This window comes from Tetrao urogallus (genome assembly GCF_951394365.1).
Source record: "Tetrao urogallus genome assembly, chromosome: 31".
NCBI classification, from domain to species: Eukaryota; Metazoa; Chordata; class Aves; order Galliformes; family Phasianidae; genus Tetrao; species Tetrao urogallus.
In genome coordinates, this window is record NC_136844.1 from 285,680 (window position 1) to 301,857 (window position 16,178).

General features: G+C 66.9%; 2 protein-coding genes across 2 annotated transcripts in view; one reads left to right on the forward strand and one right to left on the reverse strand.

The window, feature by feature from the left end:
- Nucleotides 1-185: 185 nt before the first annotated feature.
- Nucleotides 186-6,193, reverse strand: STAT6 (signal transducer and activator of transcription 6; the record flags this gene model as incomplete). The annotated part of the gene is given in 25 exon segments (XM_079547741.1): nucleotides 186-284; nucleotides 286-375; nucleotides 377-383; nucleotides 470-634; nucleotides 789-869; nucleotides 950-1,093; nucleotides 1,149-1,240; nucleotides 1,242-1,266; nucleotides 1,390-1,433; nucleotides 1,435-1,460; nucleotides 1,550-1,696; nucleotides 1,771-1,907; nucleotides 1,994-2,088; nucleotides 2,174-2,380; nucleotides 2,459-2,551; nucleotides 2,626-2,748; nucleotides 2,832-2,919; nucleotides 2,991-3,179; nucleotides 3,273-3,404; nucleotides 3,509-3,657; nucleotides 3,741-3,793; nucleotides 3,870-4,008; nucleotides 4,076-4,159; nucleotides 5,098-5,233; nucleotides 5,700-6,193. Coding segments are annotated over 25 exon segments (3,009 nt in total). The 5' UTR covers nucleotides 6,164-6,193.
- A 3,861-nt stretch (nucleotides 6,194-10,054) lies between these two features.
- The window catches only part of LRP1 (LDL receptor related protein 1), a gene marked incomplete at both ends in the record, with an annotated part of 56,899 nt that continues 50,775 nt past the window's right edge, over nucleotides 10,055-16,178 (forward strand). Inside the window, one exon of the mRNA XM_079547714.1 lies at nucleotides 10,055-10,127. Within this exon, the coding sequence (XP_079403840.1) occupies nucleotides 10,055-10,127 (73 nt within the window). The remainder of the gene's footprint in view (nucleotides 10,128-16,178) is intronic.

Below are 16,178 nucleotides of genomic sequence, written 5' to 3' on the forward strand. Positions count from 1 at the left end.
TCTGTGCTTCAAGTGCAGCGTGTGCACGGGTGGGGGGGGAGAGGGGGGAACAGAATGGTATCCAAATGCTGTCGTCCCCCTGCCCCAATCCCCCCCCTCCCCTGCGCAATTTGTGCCAAGTCCATGCAACTCAATGGGGCAGTGTGTGGGGGGGCACAGCACGATGCCCCCCCCCTCCCCACCCCTCACACGTGCCCCGGGCGGACGCTGTCATCCCAACGGGACTCCCCCAGCCCCCAGTAGGATGCAGTGGGGTTGGGGTATGCACTGCGTTGCGGGGGAGGGCGTGAAGTGGGGGCACAACGTGGGGTCCTCCAGAGACATTTCCTGCAGGAACTGATCAAACTCAGAGGCAGGGGGCAGCTCTGTGCTGGGGCGGCAGCCTGAGGGGGGGGGTGATGGGCAAGGGGTCACTGGAGCTGACCCCTCCCCCACACTGTGCTCTCCCCCTCTCCCCCCAAGCACTTACCACCTCGGGGAGCTCTGCAGTGCTGTGTTGATGGCTTCGAAGGGGCCGAGCTCTGGCATCTCCTCATCTTGGGGTTCAGGGGAGGGACCCCCGGGTATCAGCTGGTGGGGACCCTCCACCCGGGGGGGACCTTCCCCAGGCAGAAACTGGTTGGGTAGAAAGCTCCTAGCGGGGCAAAAAGGGGGGAGAGGGGCTGGGGGTTGGCATGGGGCATCTCCCTGCCAGCCTGTGCTACAGGGATTGATTCGGGGCTGGAGGTGCATCTCCCTGCAGGGAGCACTGGGGTGGGGGTGGCAGGGTCCCCCTCCCCACTTCTTACATGGGGTTCCGGAAAGGGTCCTGGCAGCGGGGCATGGCAGGGTCCATCACCAGAGGGGGTGAGGAGAGCACTGGCCCTGGGCTGTGGGGGAAGCAGAGTGTGATGAGGTGGGGCGTGTTCCCACGGGGGTGTTCCCACCCTCCCCCCCCGCCCCTCCCCACCCCAGCACTGCTCTTACCTGGGGGAAGGAGGAGCGGAGGCCTTCGGTGACCATTGTGCTGATGCTGCTCTCACCTGGGGGGTAACTGCCCATGGGCTGGGGACAGAATGGGGCGGGGGGGGCTGCAAGGGCACATGGGGGGTGGCTGGGGTGAGCCGGAGGGGGTTTCTGCAGCACCCCCCCCACTGCGGAGCACTCACCAGATGGAGCTCAGCAGGTTCTCGGGCTGCAGCTCGGGCTGTAGCATGGGGAGGGCGAACAGGGGGGGCTGGGCAGCCTCGGGACCCCCCCCCCGCAGTGCTCTGGGGCGGTTGGTCCCTACAGAAGCGCAGATGGAGACGACCGTGGGGGGGGGGAAGGGATTCTCTCAGAGCCACCCAGGTTATTTTTTCGCCCACCCCCGTGCCACGGCTGCCACCCCCCCCCCTTCCCCGTGCCCACCTCTCGCTTTCCACTGTCATTTTGATGGCGGTGGAGACGTAGCCCCCGTCCGTCCTTCCCTGTCTGCTCCTCTGTGGGAAAGGAGAGCACCCTGAGTGCCGCCAGCGTGCTGCCCAGACGCCGTGGGACCCCCCCAGCCCCCCGACCCCCCATGGCTCACTGTTGTAGTGGCATCCGAACGCCTGATCCTTGGGGGTGCTGGGGTAGAGGTTGCGCAGCTGCCTCAGATCACGGATGCGGTCCCCCAGGGAGCGGATGGAAAGGTCCTTAGCAGAGAAAGGCTGAATGTTCTCCACCTGGCTGGAACCTATGGGGGGGGCGCGGGGCACAAAACTGCATCTCTGCCCCACATCCAACGTGGGGCAGCCCGTCCCAGCTCACCGTCCTTGCCACGGATGACGTGAGCGATGGTGACCCCCCCGATCTCGGAATCGCTGAAGCGCAGCAGGAACGTTCCGTCGGGCTCCGTGCTCAGCAGCTTGCACACGTACTGCTTGCTGATGAAGCCAATGATCAGCCTAAGGGGACAGACCGATGGCACTGAGGGATGGACGGACAGACACGTGCCCCCCCCCCAGCCCCCATGCTCCATCCCAGCACCCACCGGTCTGACCAGTAGCTCTTGAGGCACCGCTTGGTGAGGTCCAGGACTCCATCGAACCACTGCCAGAAGGTGAAGCCCCGTCCAGGCAGGATCTCCTGGGACACAGGAGGGCTGTGAGGGTCCCAGGGCCACACTAACCCCCCAGCTCTCCCCCCCACAGCACAGCCCCCCAACCCGGACCTTATTGAACTGCGCCCAGGAGACGCTGCGGCTCTGGAAGTCCTCCGGAGCGGCGCTGTGGTCGTTGAAGATTTTCTGGGCCAGGAAGAAGTAATGCTCCTTCAAGAGCCCTTTGGTGGTCTGCACCTCCGCCATGAACTTCAGGTTCAGCGTCTCGCACATCTTCTCCCAGGGGACGCGCTCGGCCACCACGAAGGGCACCCTCTCCTGGGGGGGTCAATCAGCATCGGTGCATCTCATCCTGTAACGCCCCCTGCCCCCCGCAGCCCAGCCCGCTGTGCTCACGATCTCAGAGAAGGCATTATCCCACAGCACCGTCGCCTTGGCATTGTTGTCCTGGTTCCCGTGGACGATGACCACGATGGGGAGGGACAGGACCTGTCGGGGGGCAGTGCTCAGCTTCAGCCCCACAGCTTGCAGCCCCCCAACCCCCCTCCTCTAGCATCGCCCACCTGCAGCCTCACGGTGGTCCCACTGGGGCTCAGCCCCGCGGTGCAGCTGAACAGAACGGCGCATTTCTCTTCCGTCACCGATTCGGAGCCCTTCCGTTCGCAGCGCTTTATCTTCTTCAGCATCTGAGGGAGGAGGTGGGCACTGAGCGGTCCAGCTTCCCCCAGGACCCCCCCGTAACCCAGAAGCCCCCGGCGTTGCCCCTCACCACGTTCTTGAAGTTGGCGCTGCAGGTCCCGCTGCCCGGGTTGGTCTCCAAGGCCACCACGTTGTGCACGATCTCCCCGGTGCTCTCACTGGGAGGAGGGTGAGGGGCTGTTGGGGTGGTGCTGGGGGGTCACAGCCCCACGCCGGGCGCCCTGCTCACCTCAGGGTGCTGCTGTAAGCACTGTGTGCCAACTCCCGTGCCTGCTTCTCCGTCACCATATCGGCACGCACCATGCAGGGTTTGGGGGATGCCTGCAGCAGCTGTGGGCCCAGCAGGAAGCGGACGCTCGCCTGGAACTTGGTCTGCGTCTTCAGCACCTGGGGGGGCTGCTTCTCCACCAGGAAGGAGCTGAGGGGGCACCAAGCTCTGCTCCAGCCCCCGCCGCCCCCCCGCCCCCCGAGCCCTGCCCCAACCCCCTGCAGCCCCATCTCCACACGTTACCTCCGAACCAGGCTGGACAGGACCTCGTTGAGCCTCTCCAGCAGTTGGGACAGCAGCTCTGCCCCCAGCTCTGCGCCCGCCGCCATCACCTGTTGATGCAGCTGGAAGTGAACCTCCACCAAACCTTCACACCTGCAAGAAACCACGGGGAATGGATGCCCTGAGCCCCGGAGCCCCTCGGGACGGCCAGGTCCCCACGGCTTGGGGGTCCTGTGGGTCCCTCGATGCCCCCCCACCGTTTCTGCAGCGGCGTGAGGTTCTCCTCGAAGGGCGCACCGTTCCCTGCCAGCTGCTGCTGCCGCTTCCAGATCTGGATGCGCTTCAGCACCTGCTGCCTGACGGCCTCCAGCTCCTTGGTGGCCTCCAGGAGGAGCGCGGGCAGCTCCTGGGGGAGGGGGGGCACAGCACGGGGTCCGCATGGCACCGAGCCCACCGAGCCCCACACACCAACCCCACCGCCCCACCTACACTCTCCGGTGCTTTCCCTTCCGATTTCAGCTGCGGGTCCCGTGCGTTCGAGGCTGTGGAGGAATGCAGGGTGGGCCATCAGCACCGTGTGCAGCCCTTCGGCCCCGACTCCCCGCCCCGACCCCTCACCTGCAGGGCCGTCCCCCAGCGCTGCCCCGTGCTCCCGCACTGCCTGCACCTCCCGCACGCGATGCTGCAGCCGCCGCAGCCCCAGACTGAATTTGAGCTCCTCCTGGCGCCGGTGGAAGCTGAGGGGCAGGTGGTGGTCCTGGGATGGGACACACGGTGAGCGGGACCCCCCGAGTGGGGCAGATAGGGGTGGGGGAAGCACGCACCCTCCGCAGCACGGCGGCCTTCTCGCCTTCCAGGATGGCCCTCAGGACGGCCACCAAGCGCATCGGGTCGTGCCGGTATGCGCCCTGCGGGAGTGGGAGGTGAGGGGTGGGATAGGGGCACTGGGAGAACCCCATCCCTGTGTCCCCAGCACTGAGCCGGGCTTGGAGGGGCTGTGACCTGACGTGGGCCGACAGAGCCTTCAAACCCTATAAACCGTGCTCAGAAAATGTGAAGTAGCTTCCAATTGCAGCCAAACTGACCCCGAATCCCACCGCCCCATTTCTGCAACGTCTGCCCCAGAGGTGTCAGCGCTGCACTGTGGGAGGCCCTTCCCATCCACCCCCGTCCCAATGAATCAGCGCCTTCCACCGAACCTGGGCAGGAATTTCCCTGTTGGCTCCGCTCCTCCTGCCCTCGTGCAATCCCACATCAGCTGTGTTTGGTGTGGGCTGGGACCCCAATCCCACATCCCCACAGCGCAGGACCCATCCCAGCCCCACTGCCCGTGGATTTAGGGGAGGAAATCCTGGGGTTGGTCCCCAGGAGGCGAGGGCTCTGAGTGAAGGGGAAGGCTGCGACATCCGCACGTTTCCAAAAGCAAGCAGCAGCACCCCAAGGCTGCCCGCTCCCCAGCAGCTGCAAGGAAAGCTGACCCCATCCCAAACGTACATAGAAAGTGTTACCAAAAGGAGGAGCTTTCAGCCTGAGCTGAGCCAGGGTTGCGGGGTGGGGGGAGCACCGAGCAGCCCCCGCACACAGAGCTTCGCAGCAGCAGAGCAGGGGCTGATCTGCAGTCAGAGGAAGAAGAGACAGAGAGCAACGCACAGAACTCAGCCATCAGGAGGAGAACGCGGAGAAGCGCTGCGCACACAAAGGGAGGAAGGGGAGACCCAGAGCCCAACAGAAAATGGGGAATGTGGTGTGGGGTGGCCAGCTTGTTGGCGTGGGGGAACCTGTGGGGCTGCAGGGAGGTGGCTGTGGGGTCTGTGGGATGGGGGGGACACACAGAGGAGCCCCGAACCTCAATGCTGCTGATTTGCTGCAGAATGTGGCACTGCTGTCCGTCACCGCCGGCACTGCGCAGCCTCTCCAGCATCGCTGAGACCAGCCCCTGTGCCACACTGGTGCAGAAGGTGTCGGGGCCGTGGATGAACTCCCTGTGGGGCAGAGGGGCCAGGTGGGCACAGAGCAAGCCCCACAGCTCCGCGGGGATGAAGGGGATGAGGCAATTCTGCCACTGCAATGCCGGGAATTCACTGCATTACAGTGGGGGGAGGAGGCAAAGCGCTCCGAGTGGGGTCACACGGCGCACCGGGAGGACACCCCTTCCCAGAAGCCTTCCCATGTGTGCACCCCACTGCTGCCCGGCCGTGACCGCCTCCCTGGGCAGCCGCACCCCCTGCTCACACACAGAGCTCCCCCCACCCCGACCTGGAACCCCCAGTCCCACCCAGCGCACCCACTTCCATCTGAGCACCAACCCCACGCCTCTGCCTCCGCCCCCCTCCTTCCGTGCACTCGGGCTGTGACGGACCCCCCCCCGCCCCACCACTCGTTCAGCCCCGGGCTGGAACCCCCCCCCCCGCTGGGCTCAGCCCCCACCCCGCGCCGCGAGGCGCTCACCAGGGCTGGTTCTCCAGCCACTCGCCCAGGACGCAGCGCAGACTGCGGGGGAACTCCGCGAAGATTCCGCCGAACTCCTCCGGCGCCATCTGGGAGACGATGCTCCAGAGGGACATGGTGGGAAGCGTCACCTGCGGGGAGGGGGCGCAGAGGGCTTCGCGCTGCGTCCATCCCATGGGATCGGGCTGCCTGAACCCGCTGCCCGGAGGAGGAGCAGGAAGCGCCGTCCCGGGGCGACGCCCACGGCTGTGCCTCAGTTTCCCCCAGTTCCGAGGGATCCCGGCGCCTCCCACAAAGGGTGATGGCACGGGGATGTGCCGGGGGGGTGGGCGGTGCAGGAGGGACGGCAAAGTCACGGGGGCAGGATTGGAGAAGGCTCTGAGGGGTGGTTTTGGGAACCCCAACCCCGGCCCTCTAGGATGGGGGGCCGAACTGCTCCCCATACACCCCCAAGGAGAGTACATCCGGGGCGCACCCCCGCGCCCGCCGACCGCCGACCCCACGGAGAGCCCTGCGAGGTGTGGGGCCGGCAGAGGAGGACCCCACGGCCACCGTACAGCTCTCACCCCATAGCAGAGCCGAGGCGCATGGAGGAACCCAGAGCAGAGGGGAGGGGACAGAGCATCCCCGGGACAACATCACATCGCAGGAGGTGGGGGGCAAGAGGGAGCCCCCTGGTGCCGGGGACCGCACACCGTCCGCGGGAGGAACCCCGCGCGGAACTTCCAGCCATGCAGTCACTTCTACCTGCAGAGCGGAGCCCACCTCCCCGCTCAGCCCGGGGGGGCGGGGGCCTGCACCGGAGGAACGCACCCCACGGCCGCTCGGCCCCACAGCGGGCTGCGCCTTTGTGATGGTCACGGGTGGAGAAACGCAGCGCTCCGGGCCGGCACAGCCGCTGCATCCCGCGCCGCCGAACCGGGACGCCGTTCCCTTCTCCCCATTAAAACCCGTCTTTCTGCTGAGCGGGGGGAAGCAGCTGCTGGCTGCCGGGACGCCATCGGGGCACGCCGGATCCGCTCCGATCCGCCGCGATGCTGCGCTCCTCCTCCTGCCCCCGGGCATCTCGAGGCGGGCCCGGCCCCGCTGGCTCCCTCCCCGCAGCTCCTCCGGCGCAGCTGTGCTGCTCTTCCTGCCCGTCCCCGCGGGAGTTCCCGTCGCTCCGCGTTTTCCTCCTCCCGCACCGCGGCCATCCCGGAGCCGCCGTGTCCCCGCGCTTCCTGCAGCGCCGCGGCACCGACGGCCACGTGGTGTTCGCTCGGCCAACGGGAGAGGAAGCGGAGAAGCGGCTGAGAAGGCCGCGGGGGACGGCCCCGCAAAGCGGCCGTAGCCCTGCGTGGGGGGAACAGCGCCCGCAGCACCGCGCGGCCGGGATGGGACGCGTGGGTCGGGGTGCGGGGACTGCGCAGTGCAGGGATGCGGGCAGGGCTGAGCGCTGCCGTCCGGGGAAACCCCGAGGGCGAGAGGCGGAATCCGTCCCGTGCCGTCACCACGCTGCGGTGCCAGGGTGCGGGACTGTGGAGGGATGCGGCGGGGAGGGATCCGCAGAGCGCAGCCTTCTGTCCCGAGCAGCGATTTCACCCCCGGTGCGGAGCGAAAGAACGGCGGGACGGCTCGCCCCGGTTCCCGTGCACGAACGCAGCCCTGCCCACGGCCTCGGCCCCCGCCCCGGAACTGCCGGGGGTCCCGGAGGCACAGCAGGCTCTGGGCCGCGCACCTCCGCGCTCCCATCGGCTCGGGACGCGGAGGCGCGCTCCGTCCGTACGCCGGACGGACTTTGGGCCGCGTCAGCGTCCGCACCGCGTGCACCCACACCGGGGGCTGCGGGAACCCGACGGACCCCGGCCGCTGCGGAGCCGCCTCCAACGCGCAGCGCTCCCCGCGCCGCTCCCGCTGCCTCCGTTCCCCCGCAGCGCTCGGGCTGTGTGCCCCCCCCCCCGCTCCCCGAAGGAGCCCCTCGCCCACCCGCGGCCCCTCCCATTCGCGACCACCCCCGAGAAGCGGAGCCCCCGCACCGACGCTGCCGCTCGCACCGACGGGACGGACCGGACGGGGCTGCGGCGCTCACTTCCCCCTTCCCGCACGCCCGGCCTCGGCCCCGGCCCCGGCCGGCGCCCCCTACCGCTCCCTCTTCCTCCCCCTCCCGTTGTGGGCTCCCTCGGCCGTGGGGTGCGGCACGGAGCCCCCCCGACCCGACCCCGCTGCGTCCCGGGGGGGGTTCGGGCCGCGCTCGGCTCTTCCCGCTCGGACCCGCCCCTCCCTCCCGTTACGGGCGCAGCCCCTCTGGTCGCGGCGGCCCCGCGCCCCCCCGCGTCCCCCCACCCCCGGCCCGCAGCGCCGTTACCTGCGGGGGGGGCCGCTCCGAAGGGCCGGGCCGGGCCCGGGGCCCTCAGTGCATGGCGGTGCGGGCGCGGCCGGGCTGCGGGGTTGGCCCCGCTCCGGCGGAAAGCGCCGAGGCCAGGAAGGGGGAGGAGACGCGCGGAGAGTGCGGGGGGAGGGGGAGGGGGCGGCCCTGCGGCTCCCCGGGGCCGAACCGGCGGCTGCGGGACGCCGCACCGCACGTCGGGTCGCCTCGCGGGTGGGCACGGTTCCCCACGGCCCCGCCATAGAAACGCCACCCCGCGGGTGGGCCGCACACGCGACCCCCGGGTCCTCATCGGTGTTCCAGCGCCGTTCGGCCCCAAAGGGGCTGCAGACCCCGCTGCTTCCCCCCCCACCCCCCCCCTTCCCTCCAACCACCAGGTTGTGCGGGGCCGCGAGCTGCGGGTCGGGGTGGGCACGGGGGAGGTGGGGGGAAGCGGCACCCCTCACGCACCCCCGGCGATGCGGGGTCCGTGCGGAGCCACCAGGGGCCGCTGCCGCCCCGTCGGTACCGCCAACTCCGGGGGGGCCGCCGGGACCGCGGAGCCGAGGAGCCCCGGAGCCCCCCCCGCTGTATCTCGGCGGCCCCCCCGGGAACATCCGCCCCCCCGACAACATCTGGAGCGGCGGTGCCCCCATGTAACTCCCCCTCCCCCCGTTCCACCGACGATGCCGTAATTGTGACTGCTGACATCATCGGGAGGGGGGGGCCGGAGGGTCACGGGATGGGGAGTGACGTCACGGTCTGGCTCCGATGTCAGAGCTGTGACATCATCACTGCAGCCGTGGCTGTCGGGGGAGGGGGGGTGCGGGGATGCAGAAAGTGATGGAGGGGTCCCATTCCATATCAATCCCATACCCACACCATGCCTACGCCACACTCATCCCAAACCCACACCATTCCTATTCCATACCCATCTCACTCCCATCCCATAACCACCCTATACCTATCCCAAATCCATGCCATACCCATCCGATAGCTGTACCATACCCACCCAAACCCATACCATACCCATCCTACACCTGTACCATAGCCATCCTACACCCACCCTATAGCCACACCGCGCCCATCCCACTATTCTCCCATTCCCCTACTATTCCCACTACAATACCATTCCATACCTATATCATACCTATACCATAGCCACCCCATAGCCATCCCATACCCATACCCATCCTATACCTACACCATGCCCATCCTATATCTATACCACTCCCATCCCAAACCCATCCCATTCTCATCCCATCCCCATCCCATTCCCCTCCTATACCCATCCCAAACCTATACCATAGCCATCTCATCCCCGTCCCAATCCCATATCCACCCCATACCCATACCGTACCATCCCCATCGCATCCCCCTCCCACCTTCATCCCACACCCCAACCTATAGCACAGCCCCCCGTACGCCCCCATACCCCACCCCATACTCCCCATCCCGCCCGACCACGTCCCACCGCCCCCTCCCCTGCCATCCCCTCAGCTCCGCCCGGGGGGCGCAATCCGGGTCCCTCACGCGCATGCGCGCCCGCCGCGTAGCCCCCCCCCCCCCCCCCCCCCTCCCCGCCCCCCTTTTTCCCCCCCCCGCACACACTTCTCCGCGGCAGCGCGCGCGCGCGCTCCCGGTGACGTCAACGGGCGGCGGCGGCGCGCGCTCCATCCCCCGGTGGCGGCGGCGCGCGCAGTCCCCCCCCCGCCCCCTCTCGCAGCCCCCCGGCGTCGCCGCCGCCGCCGCCGCCCAGGGCCGGAGCGCCCCCCCACCCCTCGCTGCCCCGCTCCCCCCGCCCCGCCCCGGCCCTCCCCCGCTCCGCCGCCCTCCCGCCCCCTCCCGCAACCCCCCTCCCTCCGCGGATGTCGGTGCGCGGGCGCGGGACGCGCCGACCCGCGGGCAGAACGGCGTGAGAAGCGGGGCCGAACCGGGCCGAATAACGTCGAGCGGAACCGTACCGAGCCGAACCGAACCGAGCCGAGCCGGGCCGGGCCGCGCCGCCAGCATGGGGCCGCTGCTGGCCCTGGCCGGGTGCCTGCTGGCCCTGCTGGCCGCGCCCGCCGCCCGCGCCCTCGAAGGTGAGTGCGGGGCTTTGCGGGGCTCGGGGCGGTTCGGCTCGGTTCGACGCGTTCCCCCGGGGCTGCGCAGCGCTCCCATTGCGGGGCTCTGCGGTGCAGTGCGGGGGGGGGGGGGGGGGGGCGGTGTGCGGGGGGTGCCCGCAGCGGGGCCGCTCCGGTCCCAGTCTCACCCGGTCCCGGTCCGGAGCGGTGCTGCAATCCCGGCGCTCCTCCGGGGGCTGTGACAAAGCAAGCGCTGCGGGGCCGCTCCCCGCCTCGGGGGAACCCGCGGAGCCCCATTCCTGCGGGTGGGGGGGGCTCTGTTCCCATTTTCTCCCCTTTGCCCCCCCCCGCTCCCGGTAACTTTCCCCCTCAGCGGTGCGGTGCGGGCAGATCCAGGCCCCGTTCCCCGTTCGGCGCTGCGGGGCCGCCCCGCATCGCGGTATTCAGACGCTGCGCACGTCGCGGCCCGGTCTGCATCGATCCGCTGTGCGCGGTCGGAGCCGCTGTGCGGGGCTGCGTTCGAACGCGGGGAAGCGCTTTGCGTTGCGTTCCCGTCGGGACAATCCGTGGGGAGGGCGGGGAGGCTCTCCCTGTTGTGGCAATAGGGCCGGGGGGCTGCGGACCTCCCTCCCCTCGTGGGGCTCCGGGTGTCCAGATCCCATCCCACATTGTGGGGAGGGGGTGCACGGCTCGCAGCTGCCCCCGCAGCGCTGACACCCGTGGGGCCATTGATTCGCACGGGGGTGACGCAGCCGCTGGCTCCGGCCCCACGGAGCGCTGCGGGTCCGGATCCGGCTCCAACCCCGCTCCGTTGGGGCGCAGATTCCGAAGTTGGTGGGGGCGGAGGGACGGGCATCGCTCATTGCATAAGCGGCCGTTGCCTTTGGAAACGGGGCTGCAGCAGCGGGGATGCGCTCGGGGGAAGTTCCTCCATCCTCTCCTCCGCCCCGTGCCTCGGAATGGGGCAGGAGGGCGGCACGGGAACGCCCCTCGTCGGGTTCCCAGCGCCCATCCCAGGAAGCCACGTGTGCCGGCACGGCGTGCCGTGCCGCCGGGTGCTTAGGGGCAATAAGGAGCCCCGCTGCCGGGCGAGGGGTTGCGGGGGTCCGTATCCCGACCCACGGCACAGGAGCGGTGGGGCTGCCCCGCTCTGCACCGCCGAACCCACTGCCAAGCCGTTGGTTTGTTCCTCTTCGGCTTCTGAAGAGCGGGGAGACAAAGTCCAGCCCCGGGGGTGCAGAGCCCTTCCAAAGGGACAAAGGGCGGCAGTGCCGCTCTGATCTGCCGCGGGCTCTTCCCGGCAGCAAACATTGGGATCTGCAGGGCTCCAGCCTCAGTGCTGGGGGGGTCTCAGTGCTGTCGGGAGGGGGGGTTTGTTGTGCCCTCTGCTGCTTCGGAAATGGCCGTTGGTGCACTTTGGTGCTCCTCTGGGTCTGTGCGTGTTTTCCTGCATGGGGCTGCAGCTCCCATCCCAGTGCTGCATCCCTGGTGATGCTCGTGGATGTGGAGCATCTGCCGGGTCGGTGGGGGTGGGCCCTGGGTGGGGGGGAGAGGAGGGGAGTGAGCCCCATCTGGGGCCTCCTCATTGCTCTCAGAGCAGCTCGGTGGCGTTTGGGGCAGTGCAGGGGTGATGACAGCTGTGTCCCCACATTCTCTGTGTCCCCATGCTCTCTGTGTCCCCTGTGGTTGAGCAGTGTGGGGCTGCGGCTGCACCTCTCCTGCACTAGGACAAAGTGAAGGCAGTGGGAGCAGCGCCCCGACCCTCCGGAGCTCCTCATCCTGGAGGAGAGCTGATGAGGCCTCGGCATTAATTGGTTCCATTTGCCACCGACCTACGGTGCGTGGTGCTGCTGTGGGGTGGGCACTGGCTATGGGGAGACTGGGATGGCCCCATGCTGTGCTGCGGGGGGATGGGTCCTGCAGCCCGAGGTGTGGATGTGCTGAGCACCAAACGGCCTGATTTAGCATCACCAGAGTGAGAGCATCACCAGAGTGAGTCATTCCCCAGGAACCTGGCAGAGGGCCGTGGAGACGCGCAGATGCTTCCCATTCAGTGTGTGTGTGGGGGGGGGATTTGGTGATGGGGGGCTCCGGGGGTGGGAGATGCCCTTGGCTGGGGCTTTGGGGTTGGCACGGCACTGCAGCTTTGGAGGGGAATGCAGTGCCCTTGTGGGTCAGCAGTGGAGCAGTTCTGAGACGGGCGGCCTCGTGCTGTGCTGCTGCCCGTTGGTTGTGCTGCAGGGATGGGCGAGTGGGTCAGGAGGGAGGGCTGCCCTTCTGGGGGCGCTGAGCCCTTCTGCTGGGGGGCTGCACCTGGGGGGGTCCTGAGCATGGCATGGGACCGGCGGCGTTGTGGGGCAGAGGTTCCTCTTCCACACGCAGAGCTGAGTTTGGTTCCCCATGCCTTGCACTACAACCCCGCTGCTGGCGCCGCTGCTGTGCTCCCAGCAGTGCTGCGATCCCGTTGCCCTGCTGAGCAGCCCCATAGCCGTGCTGCGATCCCAGTGCTGGGAGTGGGGCTGGGCAGCGGGGCTGACTCAGCTTCCTTCCTGCAGGCGGATTTGTGCTGGACGGCGTCCATCGCAGCCCCGTCCAGAGGGACGTTCCGACCCCGCTGGGCACCCACCCCACACACGGGGTCGTGGCTTTGCTGCCCATTTCCTCTGGTGCCATCCCCCGTTGCTGTGCGCTCCCATCCCGGTGGGGTGGCAGCCATGTGAGCGTGTCACCGCTGTGTCACCGCTGTCCCACTGCACGCAGCATGCAGGAGCTGCATCTCCCTGCCCATGCATTCCCGACCCGCTGCTCCCTGCAACCCCCCCCTGTTGCCTGTTTTGTTTTCTTCTCTCCACATCTCTTATTTTAGGAGGAATGCAGGGCGGGTTGGGGCTGCAGTGCTGGAGCCCATTCTGCTCTGTGAGGTCGCTCTGCCCGTCCGTCCCAAGCACTAAATATAGGCTGTGGTGTCTTTTCTGAGCCAAAGGGTGGCTGTGGGGGGGGGTGTGGGGTGGGCAGGGGGGTCCCACAGCCATGGGGACAGGGAGCAGCTCCACGCCTCCAAAATGCACGGACTGAGGCACCGGAGCTGCAGATGACTGGGAAGGAGCCTAATTGGGCTGGAAGTTGTATCATTAATTGTCTGAGCTAATTAGACTCTTTGTAGGATGTTTCTCCCAGTGAAGCGGCAGCAGCACCGTGAGTGGTGTGGGTTGGAGGTGCTGCATTGGGTGCTGAGTGGGATGGGGGCCCTGGCCCTATAGAGCCGCTGTGGGGTCATCAGAGCCACTGTGGGGTCGGAGCTGCTGAGGGGTCAGAGCCACTATAGGGTCACAGCCACTGTGGGGTCAGAGCCACTTTGGGGTCGGAGCTGCTATGCTATCAGAGCAGCTGGTATGGGGTCGGAGCCACTGTGGGTTCAGAGCTGCTGTGGGGTCGGAGCTGCCATTCCCACCCCTGACCGGCCGGCTGCAAACCATGGGTGGAACGCAGCCGAGCTGCGCAGCGCAGCCGCGCGTTTCCCATCCGTCTGCACGGTGCAGCTCTTTGTTTGCAGCTCCTTGGGCCGCTGCGCTGCATTGTGGCAGCGGAGCGCTGAGATGCAGCCCTGCTCGTTGCATCCCTGCTCGCTCCACCCGATGGTTCATCAATCCCTTTGGGGCTAATTGCAGATTGCTTTTGCTGCTTTCTGCAGCCGCCCGTGCTCGGATGCTCGCTGACCCCTGGGCAGCAGCACCGAGTGCTGTGAATGGTTTCCTGCATCGGCTCGTTGTGTTTTTTATTGTTTGCAAAAGGAAGCAGTTGGCTTTAATACTTCCTACGACCGCCGCCTTCCGAGGGGCCGAGCTGTGTCCTCCATCCCTGCTTTGGGGCACTGAATCTGAGCTCTCTTCCCAGCAGGGAATTCCTCTCCTCCTCCTGCAACCATGACCCCCCCTCCCCGGTTGCTCCAGTCGGAAGATGTGGGGTGCCTGTGGGGCGGTGTGAGGTGGGCTCAGCCCACGGGTGCCTGTGGGGCGGTGTGGGATGCTCACGGGTCCATCCCCACAGCAGTGGGACCCAGAGCTGCGTTCACACGGCGGTCCCAGATCCAGAGCAGCTCCCGGTTGCTGCTCTCCTCTTGGGAATAAAAGTCCCTTTATGCCGCGTTAATTAGTGTACTCACAGCCCGCTAATTATTCTGGGACAGCAGTGACTTTTATTCCAGCAGTGTCCCCTCAAAGGGCTCTTTCTGCCCGCTCCTCTTCACAAGAACTATTCTGGGCCATTTCCCCCTTTTAGACAAAGTCCTTATTTGCAAAGCCAGCGAAATTGAGTTGACTCATGAATGGAGGCCAATGGCTCTGGCCGGGCTCCAGCGCTTGTAGGGCCGCGGCTGTCGCTGCTGTCCTGCATGGGGACCCACTGCCGTCCCATCCCATCTCGTCCCATCCTCTACATGGCCCTGCTGCTGTCCCATCCCACTCCATCCCATCCCATCCTGCACACAGCCCCACTGCTGTCCCATCCCTTCCCATCTCATCCTGCCCCACACACAGCTCTACTACTGTCCAATCTCATCCCGTCCCATTCTGCATATGGCCCGGCTGCTGTCCCATCCCGCCCCACACGCAACCCCACTGCTCTTCCATCCTATCTCATCCCATCTCTTTCCATCCCACCCCACACACAGCCCCGCTGCCCATCACCCCCCCAGGCTCCATCCCCACGCACAGCGCAGTGTTTCAGCTGTCTGGATGAAATGCCAATTAATCCATACCGTGTAATTGCTTTATTGCACAGCGCGGGCAGATCCCTGGGGATCGTTATCAGCTGCAGCCAGAAGCCATAAATAACGGCCTTTGGGGCGCAGCACTGTGCTCTGCTCGGGTCCCAATCCGGGGCATCGCCCCCAGCCCAGGTCAGTGGGGCGGGGGTGCTGTAGGGGGGGTCACACGTGGCCCTGCAGGCAGCCAGCAGCCGGGACCCCCACCCCACATCACCCCCCCCAGTACCCCCTACATATATGGGGAGGAATGCTCTCCCCTTCCCCCCCCTCCTCCAACTACCCCCTCTATATGGGGAAAGCAATGCCCCCACCCCACTCCCCCCCGATTACCCCCTCTATATGGAATAGGAATGCCACCCCCTCGTGGGTGGCTGCCAGCTAGGCCCCTCCCACAGCTGGGGGGTTTTTGTAGCCCCTTCCCTCGGCTGCTTTTTGTTTTATTTCTTTCTTTTTGTTCTGGTTTTGCTTTTCATTTAAATTGCAGATAAGCTGAAGAAAGAAAAAAAAAGGAATGGTGGCTGGGGATTATTTTGTGTTTTTTTTTTCCTTTCCCTTTTCTCCTTCCCCTCCCTTTTCTCCCATCCCCACAAAAAACCCCACCCATCTCCCAATGCATTCCCCCCACGACCAATCTGTGGGGAGGGGTCTCACACAGGAGCCCCTGCACCCACATTTCCTGCTGCTGTCAGCACTGCTGCCATCCTCCCCCCTCGCCCCCCAGGACCCGCTCAGCGATGGGACAACGCCGTGGGATTTATTCCCCTTCCCCCTCTGGGTGGGCAAATTCTGCTCTCTGCTGTTGCCATTTGTGGCCCCACTGCCCTCCTTTGTCTGTGGGGATGGAGGAACAGCGGGGATGGGGGATCCTGGGGGGCCAGGGAGTGTTGGGGGTTTGGGGTCTGTGCTGCTTTATCCCTCGGCTGCTCCTCAGTGGGGCCATCAGCGGGGCCTGGGGGTGGGCATACGTGTGGTGGGGTCCTGGCAGCCCAACACCCGGTCAGCTCTGACCCAGGCTGTTTGGGGTCCTGGCAGCTGACTTGCTTCCACCTGGGGGTGCATGGGGTCCCAGCACCCAGCAGACTCCCACACGGCTGTGTCCTGGCAGCCCTCTTGCTCCCACCTCGGGGGCATTTGGGGTGCTGGCAGCTGGCTTGCTCTCACTCAGGGATTTATGGGTTCTGGCATCCCTCGAAGGGGTCTTTGTGGTCGTGGCACCCAGTGCGTTCCCTCCTGGGGGTGTCTGGGGTCCTGCAGCCACTCGCCCTCACGTGGGGGTGTTTGGGGTCCTGACACCCAGTGCGCTC